Genomic DNA, 18972 nt, shown 5'->3' on the forward strand with positions numbered 1-18972 from the left:
CCAGCCCCCTACCTTGCAGAAATCCACTATGTTGAATACCGCAGACTTCTTACAGCGGCTAGATTAAATGTCCTTGACTCTGCGATATTGTGGGGAAGGTACAGGGGAGTACCATACGCCCAGAGAACCTGTCATTGTGCCATGGGTGTGGTTGAGTCCACCGAACACATTCTCTTGACTTGCCCTTCTTATGCAGAGCTTAGACAAAATTTTATAGACCCACACCTATGTCAATTTAGCTTCCTACCCAGAGAAAACCAGGTTTTATACTTGCTGAATAATGTCACTAGAGTTATACCTTCCTTGGTGGCCAAATTTCTTTTTTTAGCTTTTAAGCGTCGCAAGACTATAATTGATTGTATTGATATGGGGCTATCTGTTTAGCCCATTTTAGTGTTGGCTTTTTTAAAAATCTTCCTGGATGTTTTAACTGTGTATTGACAAATGTACTTTTTCTGACTGACGGTCGAATAAAAAGGTTGATTGATTGATTGAGTCAAAATTAGAATACAAGAGAATATATTGTCTCTCAGCTATATAGTCAAAGCACACATATTGGGGAAATGGATGTTTAAATAAGCATCTATTGGAAGAGAGGGCAATTGAGGGCAAAACAAGGGGAATGCAGCCTATTTCCAACTGCTGTGATAATTTCTGCGTAAGAGGTGTGAAGGTTGAGCTCTCTGCAAATCATCCCAAGTGTCTGTGAGTTAAATTACTGCCATGCAGTCTGTTAGGCATGGGATGTTTTGTGTATCGCCTTGCATCAGTCCCACAAAATGTTGCACAACACAAATGCTTCTTGATGTGTCATTTCCTGCTTGGCCCCCAGCCCAGTTCCTGACAGGCAAGCATAAAAAAAATTAAAGAAGAGGTTTAAAGCTTGTGTATTCATAAGCACATTCCACAAGCCATCAGGCAGCGCCCCTCCCTGCAGTTTGGAGGAAATCATAAAGGAGACAGGGCAGCATGGAGAGAAGGAACTTCCTCAAAACCGCTACAATGGTACCACAGCAAAGAATTTGAATAATCTCAATCATTATGCAGTTTGGGGCATCCTGCTTGCTATTCATAGCACTCGTAAATGGGGAGTGTCTGCTCATAGCCTTGACTGTATACCTCATTTTTTGGGGGGGCAATAAATACTGCCAACCCAAAGCAGCTGGAACTAGGAAAGGGCAACCCCCACTCATTTGCTTGGTGTGGTGGTGGGGAATTGTTGTGTCTGACTGGAACATCTAATGAGGCTTCCCCCCCTTCCCAGTGCCCCAAACCCACCCTTGGGGAAGGTGACCAGCACAGTGTGTTTCCCCACCAAAGACTGGGGCTGTGTGTCTCAGAATCTCCTCAACAGAGAGGCAGAACACTGGTTCCCTGTCAGTGATTCTGTGACAGGGAATCCAAGTCCCAGTCCTTGAAGGAAAGGATGCTCTGCCTGGCTGCCCCCTGATGCCTCTAACCTCTCCTTCACCAAGGTAAGTTTTTTGGCCCTTGGGGAGGAAAAGGAAGAGCTGGGTGCTGTTCAGAAGGGTTCGAACAGAATCAAGGGAGGCACAGGCTACTCACAGCCAGTTGTACTGGGCTTAATTCCTCTCTCAACAGGTGCTTGTGTGAACACCTCTGCTCAAATTCTCACAGCATCCGCAATGAAATGCTGAGACGCTGCTTGAGGTCACTTTGTTTTGAGCTGTCAGCAGAACTGTTACCTGGGTGTGAGTTTGGGGTGAACTGAACTGCTTTCCCTACAGTGACGGTGTGGAGGTGGAAGAATGCGACTGCACATGTGCCAGCCCTGCCCACAGGATTTCACATCCAGCTGGCCCCCTTGACACTCTGCTCAACAGCTTCAAGAAAAATGCAGTGAGCAAAACCAACCCCTGTATATGGTGTTTATTGACCTGACTAAGGCCTTCAACACTGTAAATTGCCCTGCCCTGTGGACTGTCCTTCTGAAAATCGGCTGCCCAGATAAATTTGTGAACACCCTTTGGCTCCTCCATTATAATATGACAGCAACAATCGTGGATAACAATGGCTCTCAAAGTGAACCATTCATAGTGGGATCAGGCGTTAAACAGGGATGTGTTATCACCCCAGCTCCGTTCATATCTTCGTTGCCATGATCCTATTCCCAGCTTAAGAATGGAAAGTGAAATACTGGTGGACAACAAAAGAGGCTTAAAGATGCACTCAAGGCAAATCTTTTAAAAATGTAGTATAAGCACTGATAACTGGGAAACACTGGCCTGCGAACGCTCCAACTGGAGAAGAGCCTTTACCAAAGGTTTTGTGGACTTTGAAGAAGCACGAACTCAGGACGAAAAGGAGAAACGTGCTAAGAGGAAGGCATGCTTGGCAAACCCTCACCGTGATCAACTCCCACCCAGAAACCTATGTCCCCACTGTGGAAGGATGTGTGGATCCAGAACTGTTAAGGCCGTGTTCATAGAAGACAATCTCACTCGGCTAAAAGTGATGCCAGAGCCAAGTGGCCACTTATGAATGGTCTGCTGATTAGAATACTGGGTGGCACCTTTCCCACATTTCCCAGGATGTTGCTGTCCACTCCAGAATGATAATAAAACAACCTCCTCCCCAGAAAGCAGGCAGAGGAAATCTTTGGGATGATTCCAGTGACAGAAAAAAGGTGGGGAAGATACTCCTGTACCACCAAATAGAGGCTCAAATGGGGGCTGCCGGTTAATCAGAGCTCTATGAATGTAAGTGATGGTACATTTTTGCTGCATTAACGCATTACATTTTAAGTGTTCACATAACGTGTGTGTGTGTGTGTGTGTGATGGTTCAAATGGCCCTAATCCCACATTGGTAAATATACAGATAAAAGGTGTGAAATGGCAATTTATAAAGATCGATTTTTTTAAATCAAGTAGTCAAAACTTCAGGCAAGGTGAACTGGAGGTCTTCCCTTATAAAAGCTTAGCTAATCCATCCATGAGCATCCGGGACAAGGACTGCAGCTCCAATTTACCAATGAAAACCATGCAGCATTTGTTCTGTCAGCTCTCCTTGCCAAGAGAAGGTCAAAGTGCCTTTCCTATAAGGAAGCCTTACAAATCCAAGATCTCCAGCATGATGTCATGTCTTAAAATGATAAGCTGGCAGCCCAAGTAACTCACATTCTGTAAAGATGCACACAATGTTATGTTTATGTTACTTACGATGAAGGTTCTAATAAGTCATCGTCTGTGTTCCTTTAAAGAGGAGTTTTATAACTGAGATGAATCACAGCGGCAAAAGATCAAAGTTTAAAAACATCAATGATGCCATGGGGTATTTTTTAATCTTGTAATGAATGATGATCATGTGCTCTTATGAAGTTGGTCCAACTGCCAATGCCAGATGTGTATATTAAGAAGTTGTTTGTGATGTGACAGGCTCTGGTTCAATTGCCAGAGAAAGGGAGAGCGAGAATCAGGACCATGGCAACGGGCTTCAGACGTCCTGGTGAAATGAATGCAGGTCCCAGCAGAAAAGGGAACTGTCTGTTGATGTATCAAATTACTAAGAAAAAAAAAACATGTATTATCAGAAGTCCTCATTGGAGAGGCCCCACAGATTCCCCTCAGATGCCTCACCTTCTTTGTGCTACGCCAGTGCCAGCTGCACTAATTTACTGCAGTAACTAATTGCCAATTTACTAGTCTAAATTGGTCCTGGAATTCTCAGGAGGAAATGAAATTTTAACACACTTCTGCACACAGGTAGATGATTTGCAGAAGGCAAAAACATTTTGTGGAAAGCTGCATTTGCCCACCTTTTTGTACAAATGCTCACAGGTAGTGAAATGGAAACCACAATTTCAAGACATCCTCCACCAAGACTAATGGTACTTCAGAACTGTTGCTGTAATTTTTCCTAAAATATTAGGGCACACTGAACTCCTATTCAAATTCCTATATACTATTATAATCTCAAGGTGGAGCCCTAAAAGTTCGTCTATACCAGCTCAATCAAACCAAACAATTATTGAGACACAAAGACAAAATTTGGTGAGATCTTTCTAGCCATACCAGCTTCTACTGGCTTTATTTTTTGAACAAATCTAGAAATTATAATAAACTAACCTAATCAAGTAGTTTTGACTACTTGATTTTTAATGCCATTTTAAAAAATCATTTTCACTCAGGATCCAAAATTTCTGCTTTGATTACTGAGAGTGACAAGAACAGGGCATTTCTGAAATGTACCTAAGTGTTACGCCTTTTGGGGTGGTTGCTCGAGAGCGGACAGGCAAGATCCCTCACTGGTCTTTTCAAAGGCTTTATTATTGGTGCAAAAACATTCACAATGCAGAACGCCTCTATTCCATGTCTTGCTCAGTCACTAGCAGAATCTGAGAGTGGGCGGTCCTTAAACTTTCCCCAGCACAGTAGTCTCTTGACCCTCATCCGACGCCTCCCCTCTCTGTGCGAAAGCCTACTGCGCAGGGCAGGCTTGGGTAAAGGGGGGCCTCCCTCCTCCCCGCTTTGCTCTTCTTGCATCCTCTGAGCCCTGCATCTCTTCCCCACCGGAGGCGGGGCTTCCCTCCTCCGCTGAGGAAGTGCTGCTTCCCACGATCTTTGAAGGCTCTCTGTAATCCAGCTGCCCTTCCACTTCTCACCTCTGAGCCGATGGTAGTTCCCTGACAGTAAGTTAATCAAATTAAAGAATGTCCTTAGTTGGTTTAATCATAATATAAACAAAACAATATTGACAATTCACTGAGCTAAGTAGTCATAGCCCTGTTCCCATATTGTATTCTAAGGCTGCACATTTACCTTGGAGTGATTCCTTTACACTCATTGGGAGTGTACTTCAAGCATTTTTGGCCCCATCCTAAAGCAGCTAATACTAGTCAGGATACCCACATGTAGAACCATAAAACCACAGAATTGCAGAGTTTGAAGGGACCCCAAGGGCCATCTTGTCCAACCCCCTGCAATGCAAGTGTCTCAACACACGGTCCCCCATCCAATTTGAAACCAAACTAGACACTGCTTAACTTGACAAATGTGCTAGCGCCACCACTTATTCTGGACTTGGATCAAGACCAAGGAAAGGCTCTCTTACCACCACCTACTAGCAATAGTACAATCACATTTCACTCACAACAATTCATAGAGCCCAGTAGTCTTCACAAACTGTCATCAACTCTCCAACACTGAACCCCAGAGAGTGCTATCCTGGAGGGCAGGCCCCACAGACAAATCCTTGACTCATAGAACTGTGCCATAGGAAGGGACCCCCAGGATCATCTGGTCCAACCCCCTGGAATGCAGGAACCTGTTGCCCAATGTGGGACTCGAACCCATGTGCAGTGAAGGGCCTGTATACCATAAACAAGCACACAAACATGTTCAACAATTTCCTCCGCCCCAGAAACTTCACAACATTCAGTGTCAATCCTCCCAGCCCTGTACAAGCCACTCCAAAAATTGCAATGCCCCATCAAAACGCTGAACTTTCTAACCTGCCCTGCCTCTTTTTCAGTTTAAAAATCCAAAAATGATGGGCAAAAGGCATGGGGCCCCAAATCAGTACAAATCAATACAAATCTGAGGTTCTGCCTTCTCCTAACAAAAGCCGGCCCCTCAACAAAAATCCTGGCTACACCCATGACAAAAGGGAAACACCCTCCTGCCTACAGAACCCATCTCCCACTGCCTTTGCCATTTAGCTATGCTTAAACCAGCTTCTTACCTTCTGAGCAAGAAGAACCTCCGTTCTCATCAGGCACAGCCACCAGGGCCCAATTTGGGTCAGGGATTATGGGAGGTGTAGCTCATCAACATCTGGAGGCCACAGGTTAGGCCCTTCCATTTAGTGTTGATTTTGTCCACATCTTCCATTCATTTTATTTATTTATAGTTTAAAGTGATTGTTCTTTTCCACAAGCATTCCCACAGCTTAAAATGAAACAACACAATAAAGCTCTTCTCAATAGTACCATGCTAATGTCTGCTATATGTTGCCATGGGAAAGCAAGATCCGTTAATGCCCAGGACTGCTTCCCCTTCTCATTGATAAGACCGCCCTGCTGTCTGAGGAAAACAGTTCTGCAGAATCACCACCACATCACAGGAGAACATTTTGAGAGCAGCCATCACTCAGAGCAAATAATACCATAAACAGGAAGCTGTCTTCCATCAAGTCATATTGTGTTTCACCAACAGCTGTAGAACAAGATTCACCAACTTTGCACCTGAGTGCACCGTGACACCTGTGGAAGCCTTTACTGGCACACCTGAACAGGGTCCCCAGGGTCTGAGCTAGCCCTCCTAGAAAGAAAGTTATTCAGGAAAATGTGCACGGTCCCTTCTAAGCAATTTATGTGAAATAGGCTAGTCTGGCTGCTGTTGCTGCCTGTCAATCTTTGTAGCCAATAGGAATACTTGAGGTCCTAAAGAGCTGGTATTTCCCACCTTCCATTTAGTGCCCTTTCACCACTTCTGTGTTATTTTCTAGTCCTTGGCGTCTCCCTTTTCCCCTAGCAACCAGGATGCATCTTTCCTATGGTAGGTTCATCTGAGACCAAGTAGTCTTTAGAAGTTATTCTTTTCCAAATAGTACCGAACAATCAGTGTGAGTGGATGTTAAAGAATCCCTCCTCCCCCCCCCCAAAGGCAAACTTTGCAAAGTGTCTTAGGTATTTTGATGTTGTTGGCATCCATCTGTCTTGAGAGACAATGGAATGCATCTCCAGTGGTGAAGCAAAACTGCTGCATTAGCACCACCAAAGTGACCTCTCCTGGGGCACAAGCCTGGGCAGTGTGTCTGGAGGTCCTGGGCTGCCCAGATGATAAAATCCCCCTCTCTGACTCACTGATGGGGTCCACAGGAAAGCAGAGCAAGGTGTTTGGCACCAGATCGTCTGCAGGAGTTGCTGGAAAGAGGTGTACAAGGCACCATGCAACTGCCTTAGGGACTGTACTGCAGATTTGTGAAGGGTTTACTCCTTAGCCTTTTCTTCTCCCCAAGACATCCTGCAAGGCAGCAGAGGTTTAGGATCAGAGTTTCCCTTCTCCTGCATGGGTTACATTCCCTGACTGACAGCCCCCATTTGCCCCTCACTTTCCATTGATTCCTATGAGAATATTTCTATCTTGTTCTCGACCACAGAATTCTGACTTCCAAATGACAGACAAAAGCGAAACCCAGGGAAACCCTCTGAAAACCTGGAAAAGGCTAACAAAGAAGGAAAAATGTTATCTTAATTGTCTTATCTCACCTCCTTCCCACCCCCTGGTTTCTGGCAAAACGACTGCCTCAAACCAATAGAACACAAAAAGTAAGGTTTGTTTAAGCCTGCTTATTTGTTTACACACAGATCCAGCTGTTTGGATATCTGAATCTGTGGTGTGTATAGCGAGACTTGGGTACTAATTCCTTGTGTTTGGATAAGTGAATTTTCCTACAAGTGCTTGGATAATGGGACCTACGTGCACTAGCAAAATTTCATACATGAATGTTCTTGCTACTGAAATGTCTGCTGCTTGCTAAGCATTCATATGTTGTGCTAATGGGCAAATTTAGGCACAAATCTGTTCCTTTTGCTGCGCTTAAATATTGTCTGCCTGTTTGAAAATTTCCTGTTTCAAAGGTATATCAGCACAGTGTTGCAGACTTCCAAACGGGAAGAACCAAATTAAATCCAGATGTAGAAACTTGTCAGTGTTTCACAAAGGACAAAATGCTTTCAAACTCACTAAGTGCTAGCAGTTGCAAACGAGAAAAGGGCCTTTTTCAAGAACAGCAAATTTAGCAGAGATGAATGAAAAAGACAGGAAGCTTCTCTGATACAAGGTGAAAACAGTCTTCAACATGCGCAGGCAAATTCCATATAGTTCAAGAACAGAAGAGACCCCAATATTTCTCCATTGTTAATCAGAGGGAAACATGAAGAAGGCGGCAGTTGGTGTAACACTGAAACAACTGAATTTGCACTCCTGTCAAGGTTTCATCAGCAATTACTCATCAAATGCAAATAAATGACTAAGATGCTTCCATCAGAAGCATTTATCTGATTTCAATGTGATTACTCTTCAAATAATTATTAATTTCTTAATACGATTAACTGTTAGTATCCTTCCATAATTCCAATCCGGGACAAATATTAGGGCCAAACATCCTTGCCTTGCCCCGCTCCACGGCAGCCCCCCTTTCCCTTTCTGCATTGGCTTGGAACTTCAGTCCCAGGTTATGTTAAACCAGAGCTCCTAATTTTATCTGAACCAAGGAAGTCTGCCTGAATGACAGTTAGCAACCAGAATAATAAGCCTGGCTTCTCGTTCTGGTTAGTTAACTGAGATTCACCTGGATGCCTGAAGGATCCTGTTCCTCATTCCCACTGTCTCATTCTTTGGCAGCTGTACCAGGGCTGGTCGCATCGCAAATGACTTCTTCATTTTACACATAGCAGCCCACCTCATTGTTTTCTTTCTTCAGCTGGGATTAAGCTATCATCCCCAAATTCAGATGTAATGGGAGACTCTGGCTTAATAAACTCTGACAAAGTCAGCTCATGACAGGGGGCAGTTGTGGTGGGGAGCAAATTAGGAGCACTTGGTTCCCAACACTCATTCTTGGTGCCATAAACCTCAGCTGTATAAAGCCAGGAAAGATCATCTGAGTGCAGACAATTCCTAAGCATCAATTAAAGGTTGCTAGTTCAGTCCTATTACAGTATATTGCCATGTTCTTTATTTCCAAGGGCTCTATCATGATTCCATTGTTAAAGCTGGATTCTGTACTAAGAAAATCTAATTATACATGTCATAATTAAGTAGTAGAAGAGTAAAAATAATTGCCTGTAATAGGGGGAAATGTATTCAGAAGCATACAATGATGTTCGTGCCACGTTCCACATATCTGAATGCTTTTTCCTTTACAAAACAGTGAGCATATTTGCTCAGGTTCTGGAAAATGGCATCTGAAGGTGCATCTAAGTAATTACAATAACATTAGCACAACCCTATAAAGACTTAATCTCGAACAATTCACACCTCATTAATGAGATGCAAAGTAAAAACCCTTCTTCCTGGTCTTACTGGATTAAGCAGGGGATGAGATCTGCCTGACCTTCAGTGCCAGTCCTTCTAGGCCAGGGGTCAGCAACCTTTTTCAGCCGTGGGCCGGTCCACCATCCCTCAGATCATGTGGGGGGCCGGACTATATTTTTTTGGGAGGGGATGACTGAATTCCTATGCCCCACAAATAACCCAGAGATGCATTTTAAATAAAAGGACACATTCTACTCATGTAAAAACACCAGGCAGGCCCCACAAATAACCCAGAGATGTGTTTTAAATAAAAGGACACATTCTACTCATGTAAAAACATGCTGATTCTTGGACTGTCCACGGGCCGGATAGAGAAGGCGATTGGGCCGCATCCGGCCCCTGGGCCTTAGGTTGCCTACGCCTGTTCTAGGCCACAGGGACATTATCACAAAAGGGCCCAGGCAACTGAAGTCTTGGGTTCTCAAAATATTGGACTGTTTATTGAATACCCTCTTCACTTGCCTTAAAACAGACTATGGGAACCTAGCACACACACACACACACACACACACACACACACACACACACAAACACCCCTCAGCATTTTGCAAAGCAGTGTCCACACAGTATGGGCAAATTTTAACCAAGCTAGGAAAACCCCTAACAAAGGGAAAGTGGGCATGGATAAAATTGGCCAGAACCATGTGGATGTCACTTCACCCAAACAGCAAACTAGTGAGGACACAGCCTGAATTCCAGGAGGAAAACACATTGCTTGGATGATGCAAGAATTCAGTCTGAGCACCATGAGCTTCCAATGAAGTCCTCCGAAGTCCCATTACTGGAATGGCCCACCTATGCTCTAAACTTGGAACAATTCGCCTAAATCACAGCGAGGTCTCCACAAGAGAGAGAACCGGGCTTGGAATAGGAGATGAAGAAATAGTATCATACGCTGAAGGTGATGGCAGCCATTTACTTCCACAAATGAAGAGCACCAGACTCCAGATCACAAGCAGAGAACAGTGTACTTACTCCTTGGTTCTCTGGGTCCATCCACTGTCACCTTGATGGCTCTGTGGTACGTAGCCACTTGGGGGGGATTTGTAAGAACTGTTATTGTCAAGGTAAAACTCTTCCCTGTAAGGAACAGTGAAAACAAGGGGAAGGGGAAAGGAAAAGAATGAGTATAAAAATATGGTTGCTTGAGAAACCATCTACAGCACTCAGAATCCCAATCAGCAGAAGAGGGCCTGGTGGGATTGAGCCACTTACCTGGCCTTCTGGCAGGTGGGTCCCACAGCGGTGCTAGGAGTACTGAAGTTGAGGCAGTGGGAAAGCACCAGCGAAGCCAGTTGTGCGCTCCTTTTCATGCAGCTGTACCACCTTGCCCCTCTGCAGTGGCGTAGCGTGGGGGGTGCAGGGGGGGCCGGGCGCACCGGGCGCAACATCTGGGGTTAGGGTTAGGGGGCGCAAATTCACGGGTTAGGGGGCGCAAATCCACGGGTTAGGGGTGCAAATTACTTGCCGGGTGCTGACAACCCACGCTACGCCACTGCCCCTCTGCCTCCCCCTAAGCAGCAGTGATGCTCTTGCCAGGAAGTCAAGTAGGTGCCTCTGTCCCGTCAAGCTGGCTGCTACTGAACCCAATTATCATCAAACTCGAAGCCCCAGTGGAACAAGGAAACATTATGCTGCTGTGGTTTCACTCTAACGTTTGGAACTCATTTTTTTTAAATTGAAATATCAGATGGTGAAATAATAGTGGAGAAATTATTACAGGCTTCTTCTTCTTTTTTGCAATGAATGTCAATCAGCAGGCTTTATGCCCATTACTGCTTTGAGCCAGTAATGTCCAGACAGCAGCATTCAGCAACATAATACACAACTAGCATAAGAGGAGCTGAGCAGAGAAAGGAAGGTTTGGGTCTCCCCTGAGACACACGGCTGGGATGAGTCTAAGAAGTCACCTACCAGTCCAGCAGCGGCTCTGCCAACTATGGTACCCAAGGTAGGCGAGCACTACCCCAGACCCTCCAAGTGTCCCTATTTTCCAGGGACAGGCCCAGATTTACAGAAGCTGTCCCGCTTTTCCTTAGGACGTCCCTATTTTCATCCGAGGAATTTTGGAGGGCATGCTAGCCCTCATACTCCCAGAGGAGAGGACTGCTGAAACTAGAGTCCTCTGGGTGTTTCCCAGGAATGTTTTTGCTCACGTAACAGGGCCTCTGACAAAGATAAGCCAGGAATATAAACAGGAACACTTCAGAAATGGGGCAAACATCATTTCTTTTACATAGAACATGATATACAAGGTGCGTTTTGCGCTGTTCTGCAAAATAACATAAGCAACTAGCGGGCCCCTGCCCCAAGAAGCTAACAACAGAGAAAAGGTTTGTCCCAGCCTGAACAAGACCAGGAAGAGGAGCTCCATGGGGGAAATCCCAGTGGGAAAGAAATAGAAAAGAGATGTCTCCTAATGAAGCAGAAAGGTGCCATATGATGTTTGGTGCTGCCTGATCATGGCACTAAAATTGCAAACCACAAGGCAAGAAAGAGCTTTTCTCTCAGTATGGAAGGTAGCTGACAGACTCCAGGAACACCAAAGGGAGCCCCTCCTCATTTTTATAATTCAATCCAAGTGTGGGGATAGAGCAAGCGGACAGCAAGCAGGCAGGAGAGGGGCTGCAGGCAAGGAAGCTGCTCAACAGCTGGGCAGCCAAGGCTCTCTTTTCACCAGTGGCTCTGCTTTTAAGAGGAACAAGCATTGCTTGGGGTTCTTATGCAGAGGGGTGAGGAACACTAAACATTACCATATTTATTCCCACAAGTCCTGCCTTACGTCTTTCTGAACGGGGAACAAGGCATGTGATTCAGTGTAGTAAGGTCATGGCCAGCACTGACTGAACTGCAATAACTTACTCTGAGCAGAATGCCAAGTTTCACGCAAGCATTTACACCAGTGTAAAACTCTTGAGTAGAATTACTGTTCACTGCACTGTGCAGCTGAAATGAATTTTATGTTATTTTACATCACATTGTTTCACTATTTAATTTGTCCATTACAATATGTGAAAAGAATAAATATTGCTCCCGGGAGCCATCAAACAGGGAGCTAGTGTCTCCTGCTTTTAATATGCCTGTAGTCATAATATGATATCATCATTACTGGAACAATCTATAGAACTCTTCTTTCTTTCTTTCTTTCTTTCTTTCTTTCTTTCTTTCTTTCTTTCTTTCTTAAATACCTATCCAGTGTGAAGTTGCTTTGCATGTATAAAATGTGATCTATTTCACAACTGCAAGGTAGCATGCAATGCAGTGCAAAATTGCAACTGTTAAAAAGACAAAACTATACAGAAAGGAAGAAAAGGGGACAGGATCTGAATGCACCTTCAGTCATGCAAGACTGTGGTCTCTATCTGTTCTGCAGAGTCACTGCTCTAATCACTTAGATATGCAACTGTTAATCATTTCAGATAGTCAAAACTGCAAACTGTTTCAAGACAGGAAAAGGTGGGCGTGCAACAGTGACTCAATAAAGCCGTCAGCAATCTCATGCCTATGGCTCATTTAGGCCGTCTTTTTACCAGAATCTTAAAAAGGTCTTTTCCTCTTTAAACGGTCACTCTTTTCCTCCCCCCTCCCATTCTGCCTTGTCTCTGCCTTGCCAGTATTAAATCAAAACCCAACTCTTAAACAATACGTAGCAGCACAAAACTTAATAGAGTCTTTTCCAAGTCTAATACAAAGCAAGCGCGCAGATGCGTGTCTGTGTGTTCATTTCGTATTAGGGTACATAAATAAAACAGAAGAGGTCTGTTGCTGTCAACTCTAGTAAGCAAGCTTTCCTTCACAATCCACCTCTCTAAACTTGCTTCAGACTTGCTTCGTTAACTTGCTTCGTTAACAGACATGTGCTTCAGAACATCTTGGACATAGAGAGGAGAGAGAGAATGAATATGACTGTAAATCTTTCAAGGGAATGAAATATTTCTATCCCAGTACTAGGACACAGCATTTTCAGGAAAATCTGTGATTTAGAACACAAATAATGTTTATTTCGCTCATTACAGAAATGGAACACTTAAGGAGAAGTGACCTATCACTAAGCGACATCCTCTGAGAAGTATGAAGCTGGAGGAGAAACAGTTATTGTTTTAATCTTAACTATTCCGTTTTTAAACAGATCAGCCTTTGGGCATGGCTAACCTTATTGTTGACCACTGGTTTGTGATTGATGTTATTTGTGGTGTTTTATTTAATTCCTTATTTTAAATTTTCACCTTCCAACAACACCACTCTTCAACACGCCAGAGGCAAGCAAGTCTTTGATCCTGGCTAGTAAGAACAAGCCCTGCTGTCCAGAGGGAGGTTCATTGCTACCACTAAATCAGGATGCCAGCAAAACCCTCAGTGGATTTTTAGGAGAGGGGTTTCCTCTATTTACCAGTAAACTCCTGCCAAGTTCTTTTCCTTGCCACCAGCCCTGCCATTATCCCCCATCCCCCTATTTTTTTACAGGAGAATCAAGGATGCCATTTTAAAATTCCTTCCTTGCGTGTGCTGCCTCCACCTACGCCTCCTTATGCCCAAGAAGAGAAAAGGGAAGCTCCCATCACCTTGTTCCAACCACTTTTTCGATCCTGGCTAACCAGAACTGATTTAAAACAAACAATATTTTTGTCAAAAATTGCTGTGCAAGGCTTGGAAAAAGGCAGGCGTTCGTATAACTGGGGTGGGGGTTGAGGGGACTGATCCTGCCCAAAACATTTTAAAATCAATGCTGCATTCTCTGTATCCTAGTGTAATTGAAAGCTCCCTGCACCATCTTAAATGCTGATCTTCTTATTCTGATATTGTATTCAAAAGACACATAATGAAAAGTGGGAATATACTTTAGCTGGACATCTTTTTTAAAAGACTGATAATAAATTTGGCTTGGAATTCAGGTGGCTTTGCTCACATAAATGAAAGAGTGTTGGGGTTAAAAAAAGAGAAGTGATAAAACTTCATAAAACTTAGGGAAGTGCTGGGTGAGATCCCATGGACAGTAATACTAAAAGGAAAGGGAGTTCATGATGGCTGGGAGTTCGTTAAGAGGGAGATAGCAAAAGCACAACTTCAGGCAATACCAATGAGACGGAAACATGGAAGGTGCCTAAAGAAGCCAGGGTGGCTATCTAAAGAACTTTTAACTGAGTTAAGATTTAAAAGGATGTGTACAAAAAATGGAAAAGGGGGGAAACCACCAAAGAGGAATTCAAACAAATAGCCAGCACATGTAGACACAAAGTCAGAATAGCTAAAGCACAGAATGAACTCAGGCTTGCTAGAGAGGTTAAAAGCAACAAAAAAGGCTTTTATGGGTATGTTTGTAGCAAAAGGAAGAACAAAGAAACAGTGGGGTCACTCAGAGGAGAAGATGGTGAAATGCAAACAGGGGACACAGAAAGGGCTGAACTCCTCAATGCCTTCTTTGCCTCAGTCTTCTCCGATAAAGAAAACAATGCCCGACCTGAAGAATTTGGAGCAAATGATTCAGCAGAGGAAACACAGCCCAGAATAACTAAGGAGATAGTACAAGAACACTTGGCTAGTTTAGATGTATTCAAGTCTCCAGGGCCAGATGAACTGCATCCAAGAGTATTAAAAGAACTGGCAGATGTGATCTCAGAACCACTGGCAGTCATCTTTGAGAATTCCTGGAGAACAGGCGAAGTCCCGGCAGACTGGAGGAGGGCAAATGTTGTCCCTATTTTCAAAAAGGGGGAAAGAGAGGACCCAAATAATTACCGCCCAGTCAGTCTGACATCAATACCAGGGAAGATTCTGGAGCAGATCATTCAGCAAACAGTCTGTGAGCACCTAGAAAGGAATGCTGTGATCACCAATAGTCAGCATGGATTTCTGAAAAATAAGTCATGTCAGACTAACCTGATCTCGTTTTTTGACAGAATTACAAGCCTGGTAGATGAAGGGAACGCAGTGGATGTAGCCTACCTGGATTTCAGCAAGGCATTTGACAAGGTGCCCCATGATATTCTTGTAAAGAAGCTGGTAAAATGCGGTCATGACTATGCTACCACTCAGTGGATTTGTAACTGGCTGACTGACCGAACCCAAAGGGTGCTCATCAATGGTTCCTCTTCATCCTGGAGAAGAGTGGCTAGTAGGGTGCCACAGGGTTCTGTCTTGGGCCCGGTCTTATTCAACATCTTTATCAACGACTTGGACATCCTGATCAAATTTGCAGATGACACCAAACTGGGAGGGGTGGCTAACACCCCAGAGGACAGGATCACACTTCAAAACGACCTTGACAGATTAGAGAACTGGGCCAAAACAAACAAGATGAATTTTAACAGGGAGAAATGTAAAGTATTGCACTTGGGCAAAAAAAATGAGAGGCACAAATGCAAGATGGGTGACACCTGGCTTGAGAGCAGTACATGTGAAAAGGATCTAGGAGTCTTGGTTGACCACAAACTTGACATGAGCCAACAGTGTGACGCGGCAGCTAAAAAAGCCAATGCAATTCTGGGCTGCATCAATAGGAGTATAGCATCTAGATCAAGGGAAGTAATAGTGCCACTGTATTCTGCTCTGGTCAGACCTCACCTGGAGTACTGTGTCCAGTTCTGGGCACCACAGTTCAAGAAGGACACTGACCAACTGGAACGTGTCCAGAGGAGGGCAACCAAAATGGTCAAAGGCCTGGAAACGATGCCTTATGAGGAATGGCTAAGGGAGCTGGGCATGTTTAGCCTGGAGAAGAGGAGGTTAAGAGGTGATATGATAGCCATGTTCAAATATATAAAAGGATGTCACATAGAGGAGGGAGAAAGGTTGTTTTCTGCTGCTCCAGAGAAGCGGACACGGAGCAATGGATCCAAATTACAAGAAAGAAGATTCCACCTAAACATTAGGAAGAACTTCCTGACAGTAAGAGCTGTTCGACAGTGGAATTTGCTGCCAAGGAGTCTCCTTCTTTGGAGGTCTTTAAGCAGAGGCTTGACAACCATATGTCAGGGTCTAAAATGCAAAAATACCTCTAGCAAAGCCTTGAATATATAAAATATTAAGATGCTTGGTCTGTTTTGATACATTCTACATAATCAAAATAAATATTAGTATACACATTTGCCAACTGTATTTCTCGTTATATCAGAGAAAACACTGTGTTTTATGAGGATCTATGGTCATGCAGAAGATAAAAGTCATGATCCAGCCTAAAGCTAAGCACTTTTTAGTCCCATTGGAGTCACTAAAGGCACAATCCTAACACCACTTACTTGGAAATAAGCATCATCGACTTCAATGGGACTCACCTCTGAGTAGACTTAGATTGCATCATAAAGCATTTGCTGAAATCTCTCACAGTAAAATCACTGCGACTTTAAAAATGCCTGACTTTTGCTAGATCCTGACCAGATTCTCTCCGCACCAGCTCCTTCCCACATTCTTTTTACTGGTTCCTCTGTGGCCTTGAAATTTACTTCTGGTAGCTAATTACTAATTTTAGTGTTCTTTTTATGAACCTCGCTGGCTCAGAAGTCATCTGGCACCACTCCTTTAGTGCACCCCCATACTGGGCATTCTTTGTCATTAACACATCTGGGTGTAGTTGAACCTCTCTGCTGAAGAGAGAAATGACCCTACAAGCGCACAGGGCAGATTCTGCAGTCAGATGCTGTTGCAATTAATTTACAGACCAAATATCTTAATCATAAGTATTTGCACCGATATGTGTGTCCACAAGTCAGGCAGTAACTCTACAAAGATGGTCTTGCTGGTTGCAGCAGTAAATACTCCAATCTTAACCACTTATCTACCAGTGCAGTAAAAGGAAGTTAAGTAATGACATCCACTGAGCTACAATTTCCCCTCCACAAAGACTCCTGGAAACTGAAGTTGATAAAGCTGAGAATTCTCTGTTAAAGGTTCCTTGCCCCTCTAAGAGTGCTACAGTTTCCTGAGGGGAGGAAATTACTACAAAGCTAACATATATTATATGCCATACTACAGGGCTGGGGGGCCATGACCCCTCAGCTGTCTTTGGACTCCAGCTGCCAACACCACAGACCACGGGCCATGCTCCTTGGGGGTGACCAGGAGGTGGCGTCCCACAACACCTGAAGGACCACAGTTTCCCCACCCCTGCTCTGCAGGAAATCAAGGAGGATCTCCTTCTTGACTCTGAACAATATTGGGATATCTTCTAATTAATGGCCTGCTGTGTTATAAAACACCCTAGGAGGTAAAGTGTCTGTGGGTAGTAAGGCTGGGAGACTATTGTATAGACCTTCCTGACTACAGCCAGCAGCGTTTGAAATGAATCATAGAGTTGGAAGGGACCCAAGGGCCATCTAGTCCAACCCCCTGCAATGCAAGAATCTCAGCTCAAGCATCCATGACAGGTGGCAATCTAACCTCTGCTTAAAAACATCCAAGGAAGGAGAGTCCACAACCTCCCAAGGGAGACTGTTCCACTGTCTAACAGCTCTTACTGTCAGAAAGTTCTTCCTGATGCTTAGTCAGGAACTTTCTTGCAACTTGAAGCCATGGGTTCAAGTCCTACCCTCCAGAGCAGGAGAAAACAAGCTTGCTCCCTTTTCCATGTGACAGCCCTTCAGATATTTGAAGAGGCCAATCATATAGCCACTCAGTCTCCTCTTTTCCAGGCTAAACAGACCCAGCTCCTTAAATCGTTCCATATAAGGCATGGTTCAATCGAAGTGGCAATTTGCAACTCACCACTGCTGCTGGACTGCGTCACCTGGTAAAAAGACGAGCGGCACATGCAATCTGCTTCTCCCCATCCCTACCCACTTTCTTTCACTCCTTGCCTCCACTGCAGCATCCAGGGGGCCACATCAAGCGGCTGAGACAAAGCTGTAGTGGCAACAGGAAGGTGGAGTAGGGAACAGTTGGGCAGACCTCCCTAACTAGATTAGATAAGTTACAGATAGGTAGCCGTGTTGGTCTGCCATAGTCAAAACAAAAAAATTTTTTTTCTTTCCAGTAGCACCTTAAAGACCAACTAAGTTAGTTCTTGGTATGAGCTTTCGTGTGCATGCACACTTCGTCAGATTAGATAAGGAAGCTGAAAGAGTCTGTGGACGGGAGTCTCTGGGGCTGTGCAAAGGCTGCAGAACGCACTACCCTTGGATGCTTGCATGTGCCTGGTCCTTTTCTGGAAGTATTGCAAAGCTTTCGAGTTAGTCTGATCTTTGGTTGCCAGGGCAATGTTTTCAACTGCGTGTGAAGTTCTAGCTCATGTTTTATTTTGCCTTATTTTCATTTTCATTTTCATATTATACATGTGTTTCATATTGTTACCTGCCCTGCTCCAATAAATAGAAACGTCTACTTAGCCCAGAACATTCTTGCTATGTTTATAGCACATGAGCTCCTGTTTACTACTACTGTTTCCTTTCCTTCTATTTTAAGCAGTGCCATAAAAATCCATCATTAATGATAACTTTTTCTTTCGTGCTCTCTGCTCTGTCTGAGAGACAAGTCTGGACCAATTTCTCCATCATGCCTCTGGCAGCAGAATGGAGCTAGCATTTCAGATCCTCTACCAAATCCCGGCTGCTTCAAAGGAAAAACCCTACTTTCTTCCGTTAAGATCATAAGAAATATAGGAGGAGGGGGTCAGCTCTGTTTGGACATAATTACACTTCATCAAAAGAAGCTTTCTTCATCTTCCATGCGTGAAAAGTCTGCAAGCAGTTAAGTCTGTCTCTCTCCCCCCCCTTCTTTCTTTCTTTCTTTCTTTTAATATAAAAATTGCTATTTGGGAAAGTAGCCAAAACTTGGAAAGCCAATATAGTAAAACTTTGCACATACCCTTTGTTATCCTTTGAAGTTTCTTAAATAAATATGTTGAGAGTTTGTAAAATACACTATCACTTTTCGTAAATTTTACTCATTGATCACAGAAAGCTTCTCATCCATGGGAGGTA

The 18972-nt window shown here is 44.0% G+C and overlaps 1 protein-coding gene across 10 annotated transcripts in view; it reads right to left on the reverse strand.

The window, feature by feature from the left end:
• Nucleotides 1-18972, reverse strand: part of RUNX2 (RUNX family transcription factor 2) — a gene marked incomplete at its 5' end in the record, with an annotated part of 237289 nt that overhangs the window by 125157 nt on the left and 93160 nt on the right. For all 10 annotated transcript variants that reach the window (XM_083606551.1, XM_083606549.1, XM_083606546.1 and 7 more), the window contains one exon: nucleotides 10037-10141. In XM_083606551.1, coding sequence (XP_083462677.1) covers nucleotides 10037-10141 — 105 coding nt within the window. The remainder of the gene's footprint in view (nucleotides 1-10036; nucleotides 10142-18972) is intronic.

Source organism: Podarcis filfolensis (genome assembly GCF_964270895.1).
Source record: "Podarcis filfolensis genome assembly, chromosome: 3".
Lineage (NCBI taxonomy): Eukaryota > Metazoa > Chordata > Lepidosauria > Squamata > Lacertidae > Podarcis > Podarcis filfolensis.